At 32.7% G+C, this 6,000-nt stretch overlaps 1 protein-coding gene across 1 annotated transcript in view; it reads left to right on the plus strand.

Annotated features, from left to right (window-relative positions):
* TSNAX (translin associated factor X) overlaps positions 1-5,447 on the plus strand; it is a gene marked incomplete at both ends in the record, with an annotated part of 40,597 nt that extends 35,150 nt beyond the window's left edge. The window contains 2 exons of the mRNA XM_084254027.1: positions 1,497-1,624; positions 5,070-5,447. Coding sequence (XP_084110153.1) covers positions 1,497-1,624; positions 5,070-5,447 — 506 coding nt within the window. The remainder of the gene's footprint in view (positions 1-1,496; positions 1,625-5,069) is intronic.
* Positions 5,448-6,000: the final 553 nt, after the last annotated feature.

A 6,000-nucleotide genomic window follows, 5' to 3' on the forward strand; every position in this document is an offset into this window, starting at 1 on the left:
TGTATATATGAAGTATCTCTGGAAAGACATGAGAAATACAGATTGTCTTTAGGGAGGGAAACCAATGGTCACCTATTCATAAGGCTAAAATTTTATAAAAATATTTTTTATTGTAAACATTAAAGATGTTATCTGATTTGTAAAACTCAACTTTGTTTATATCTCAGCATGTTATAGTTTATTCAATTGTCCTAGTTTGTCATATCCTATTTTTTCAACTGAAGACACCTATTTGCTGACCTTACTTTAACATTTGCAGCTCAAAATGAGTCAGGATATTTTCATTTAGTTACTTCCTCTTATTGGCTGTCAAAATCAGGTCATCCATTTCCCTTTGTGTTTTTGACCCTTGTTTGGCATTTTGATGGTCAGCCTCCTCAATGTTACTGCCAAGCCTGATTTTTAATGTCAGTTCCTGTGAGGTTGTGTGAGTAGTGGGATGCTGTAATAGAAGTGTTAGAGAGACAGATACCAGTGATTCTACTAAGTTACAAGTTTTCTTTCCTTAATCAGAATCCATCTTCTTTTCCTGTTTTTACATAAATAAAGACTTCCAGCCTTCTAGAAGAGTATTTAGGACAGTTTTCTAACCTGTCAGTAATAATAATCACTTTAAGACTTTGCCCTGTGCCTATCAACTTGCAGATTGACATAACAAAATAATACTGAGAATTGTGGCTATCAAATTCAATTGTTTTGAAACATATGAAAAAATATTTACAGAATGGTTTTTGACTTTTACCAAAATTTATTTTTAATTCAGTGTTAATTTTGTAGAATTTCATCTGGTACAAAATAAGCAAAACAGCTTACTATTTTTAACCTTACTAAAATAGAAAGGAGTTATCCTTTTTAGATCCATTTGAAGTATGAGAAGAAAAAAAGGTATTTTATATTTTGCTGTTTAATCTCAATTATTTTAAGTGATTTTCAACTATTAAAATGTTAAGAAAGACCCAAATGATCTAGTTTTATGTCTAATTTGACTGAGTCATTTTGTGATTTAAAGAAGCAAAAATTAGTCTCCTGTATATTTTCTATTAAAGTCTACCAGATTTTTTTGTAATGGCTCTTTTCTGAATAAAAGGAATTTTCCCCTGAAAGTCTTTGACATTTCTCTGTAGGAAAGAAAGTAGGTTTTTAACACAAGTAACTCATGAAGTAGGAAGAACTCGAACACTTTTACTTCCAAACTTCTATAAAGTTCAAAGGAATGTTTGCCATGTTTAGTGCTTAGCCTCCCTGTTCACCATCTGTCACCAAGTGATTCTAAGTACTGGGTTGTTGGAAAAATCATGACACATTTTTCTGTGTTTTTTTCAAGCAAAAATGCATTATGATTTTTTTCGATGGCCCCAAATCTAGTGCTCGCATTATAGTAGGCATCCTTTATAAACTTTTTTGAGAGCTAGGTGATAATCAATTTGAAGTTCTGTATTCTGACATTTTCTTATTAAGTAGCTATTCCTTAGTAATTTTCTTGGTTGGTTTTTCAGGACTGCAGGAATATGTGGAGGCTGTCTCTTTTCAACACTTCATCAAAACACGGTCATTAATAAGTATGGATGAAATTAATAAACAGTTGATATTTACAACAGAAGACAATGGGAAAGAAAATAAGACCGTAAGATTTTAAATTATATTTCACATTTATTACATAATTTATATAACAGCATAATAATTACAGCAGATTCACTGGCTTGTAATGTTAAGAATATTGAGGTGGAAATTTTTCCTGAAGTGTGGCTTCATGGATTCCCAACTCGGGAAGTGGTATTTTTAAATATTTTAGTTAGTAAATAGAACAACAGTGGATATCTTGGAAAACTGATACTCTTAAAGCGTTAATTATTGAGTGATTATTGTTTAAGTGGGCCTTTGGTTTTACTGTATTTACCATGTGCCCTTTATAAGCACTATCTCATTTAATCCTTTTATTAACCTAGTGAGGTAAGAATTATTACCTTCATTTTACTAAGAAGGAAATAGGCATTTAGAGAGTTTAAGTAACTTGTCCAAAATCACACAATTAAAAAGTATACAGCTAAGCTTTGAAACTATCCAAGCCAGTGACCTTGTCCATTCTGCCAGTGTTTCTCAAAGTATATTGCAGGGAAAACTACACCAAATATCTACCTCAAAGAAATGTTTGAAGGGATTTGGTAGAAAGGTTTTAAATTAGGCAGTATATATCACATGAACATAAGTGTGCAATAGTTATTATTAAAGAAGTTAAAATTGTTATATAGTGAGCTGTTAATCACTTACGCAGTTCATAATTCTTCCATCTAAAATATATGTGGTTTTTCTGAATTAGAAGAAAATTTTGCAGTTTGGCTTTTAAATACTGTTTGATTCTCTGGGTTTCAAGATAACACTATTTAGGCAGTACACTTAAGGATGAAATAAAGTTTTCCCTTTATTTTTCATATTTTTTCGTTTTGTTATTTTAAAAATATAACTAAAAGATTCAGTATAGGTAGGAATAAGATGGAAGAAACTGTAGAAATAATGCATAAATATTGACTGAAATTTAATTGTACAGAATGAGACTTAGTTTTGCATGACAGGTATAACTTTAAGGAAGACGTATTTTCTCGTAATTATATAAAGTTTGTTAAAGAGAAAATTCGTTTTTTGAGAAGTAAAATTCCTTCCTATTTTCATTCAGTTAGTGAAGATTGAATTACAGAAAGAAGTAATGTAAACCTGCTTCTTTCAGATAGTAACTACACCTTCCTTTCAGGTTCTTTCTAATTCAAAATAGAAATATCAGGGCAAAATCGTAAAAAGAAACTGAAAGAAGTGTACTGTTTTTAGGATCTAGGTAGTAAATTGCTCTAAGGTTATACATATGTACTTTATGTCAAGACTACATTTATAATAACGTTCCTTTTAGTGCTAAACACTGTTGGTGGTAAAAATTCTGAGAATTTGATAGGGGAAGACATTTTGCTCTGACTTGCTTATTGAGAATATTGCCAAAATCATTTAATTTAATTTGATTTTTTAAAACTTTCTTAGGAAAAAATTTCAGATATTTAGAAAACAGAATGTAACACACATTTATATACCCATTATCTTGATTCATAAGTAACTTTGTCATATTTGCTTTGTCTTAATTATTTTTTGTCACTTTAAATCATGGGTATCATGTTTCATCCCTAACTACTTCAGATCCATTTTGAAAAACTGCGTTTTAAGTAATTTTCTTTTCCCTGGTCTCTGATATTATTAGTAAAGTAGAATTTATTTTATTGACAATTTATTAGTTGAAATTTGTTAATTTTTTTTTAACTTGGTGTTTTTCTCTAAAATCAACTTCTTAGTTAAAACTAGGGAATGCCTTCTTTCTAATAATAGAAATGAAGAAGGTTATTGTTTTTTAAATAGAAGTTATTTTTATAAATGACTTATGAAATACAATTTCCTTTACCCCAATCTACCCTTTCTAAAAAAGGTGCCAGTTCTTAAGAAGAAAACAGCAGGTATTTTTATATCATAGTACAGTTTCACAGGCATTAGGATAATTGGGAAGTGACTTTGGGTGTTTGTCCAGTTCCGTGATTATTTAGCTATGTTACCTATGGTGTTCCTTGGACCTCATTTCTCAGTGACACTGTAAATTATAGGTGAAGTTCAAGTTCCTTAATGTGACTTTCTACCCTTGTCTTTCTAGACTAATCCTCACTCAAAAGAAATGCCTACCAGCTCCTCAGATATCCAACCCAGTTCTTACCTGTATGCCTTTGCAATTCTCTATCCCTAAAATGTCCTCCAATATGGTTGTTACTTCACTAGTTAAGTCTCATACAGACTTTTAGTAGCAGTTTAGGCTTTGTCTTTTTTAGAAATAATCTAGTAGAGGAGAAAAATTGATGTGGGGAGAGGAGATTGACATGATGTTGGTACTGGTGATAGCAGCTAACATTTATTGAGTATTTACTTTGTGTTGGGCATTATGCCAAGAACTTGGTAAATGTTATCTCATCCTTAAAATAAACCTCTGAGGTAGGTACTGTTATCCCATTTTACAGATGAGGAAACTGAGGTTTAGAGAGATGAAATAACTTGCCCAAGGGCATACATCTTATGAAGCAAGGTCCTGGAAGAGGTGGGAGGAGATGGGTCAAGGTCATTTGGAAGAGTTAACCTCAAACAAGAGGAGGGACAACTCATCATCTGATACTGGAGGATAGAAGGTAAAGATGGATGTGGACATACATAAGTTTTTTCTATCTGTTTGTTTGTTTTTTGGTAGGGACAAGTTAATTAAGAGAGCTTGTGTCAGGTGATCTGGCAAATGACCAAGCAAGTGAAAATAGGCAAGATTGTCTACTTGAGAGCAAAGAACTTTGGGATTGAGTAGGGGGCTAAGGAGAGCCATGAAGGTTTGAAATAGTATTTGAGGAGACTGGAAAGAGAATCATCTAAGAATAAGTAAAAGGGCTGGTGAGTAATTTGTAGCAGTATAAATTAGAGTTGTGATTATTAATATTTTTAGCTCAGTGATCTTCAGCCACTTGAACAAAGCACTAACAAAAGTAGGTTTTAAAAACTGAGTAAAGGTTGTGTTTTTGATGGGCAACTGCAGTAGGAAAACAGTCTGAAGGAACTGAGGAGAATTCATTGAGAGGGTAAAAAATAATGGTGGTCAGTGCAGACTGGGGAGAGAGAGGCCGGAAAGGAACTAAATGACTTAGGGAAATGTGAATGGCTCACCAACCTGGAGGGCTTTTTCATTGTGATCCAACAAAGTCATTAGACCTAGTTAATAAGAATGTATATTTGATTTTTTTTGTCAAGTTGCAAATAGTTGACTTTATAATGATACAGTGGTAGATTTCAAAATTTGCCTGAAGTCATTTGCTTCAACTCCCAACCCAGGGCATGAATTCTTCTTGTAACCTGAATGGTCATTAAGCAAAACAGATCCTCTTATTTAAAGATTAGTATGACTGATCAGCTGTTGATTTTGTACCCTATAATAAATGTGATACATGCATTTTCACTCTTTTTCATGGTGTGTTTTCTTTGTGTGTGTGTGTGTGTTGTGTTTTTTTTACCAGCCCTCCTCTGATGCACAGGATAAGCAGTGTGGTACTTGGAGACTGAAAATCACACCTGTTGATTACCTTCTGGGAGTGGCTGATTTAACTGGAGAGTTGATGCGGATGTGTATTAACAGTGTGGGGAATGGGGACATTGACACCCCCTTTGAAGTGAGCCAGTTTTTAAGGCAGGTGTATGATGGGTTTTCATTTATTGGCAACACTGGGCCTTATGAGGTTTCTAAGAAGCTGTATACCTTGAAACAAAGTTTGGCTAAAGTAGAAAATGCTTGTTATGCTTTGAAAGTCCGAGGTTCAGAAATTCCAAAACACATGCTGGCAGATGTTTTTTCTGTTAAAACAGAAATGATTGATCAAGAGGAGGGCATTTCTTAGAAGATTAGTCACCTGTTATTCTCTTGAGAACCCCTAAGAGAGACCAATTTGTAAGACTGTTACTTAGTATTTCATTTGACTTTATTGTGACTTTTACATAGAATGTTTTCAGTTGTACTTGTTTTAAATTGTATACAGCTGTACATAAAATTGTCAAAATGAATCATTTTGTATATTTTACTCATGAAAGTGTGCACACAAATGTTTGCATATATGCCTATTTGAATTTTGGCTGGTTAACTTTCATCATTTATCTTTGTGAATGTGAACATGCTTCAGAGTGCACTTTCTGCCAAACCTATTTTACTTTGTGTGCATTTGGAGTGGTAATATTTAGTGGGACCCACTTTTAATTAAATTGGTGATTTTGTTATATATAGAGATTTCTTATGCCTCTGGACTTGAGCTTCTGTTTAAATTTCTTGGTAATATTGTGGCAAACCTCCAAAGTAGGTTTATTTCATAGAACAGTAATTAAAAATTAATTATTTGTCAATATACTTTAATTTTATAAGGTTATTGTGAAAATCCATATTATATTCTGGCTGATTTA

The sequence above is a fragment of the Talpa europaea genome (genome assembly GCF_964194135.1).
Source record: "Talpa europaea genome assembly, chromosome: 14".
NCBI classification, from domain to species: domain Eukaryota; kingdom Metazoa; phylum Chordata; class Mammalia; order Eulipotyphla; family Talpidae; genus Talpa; species Talpa europaea.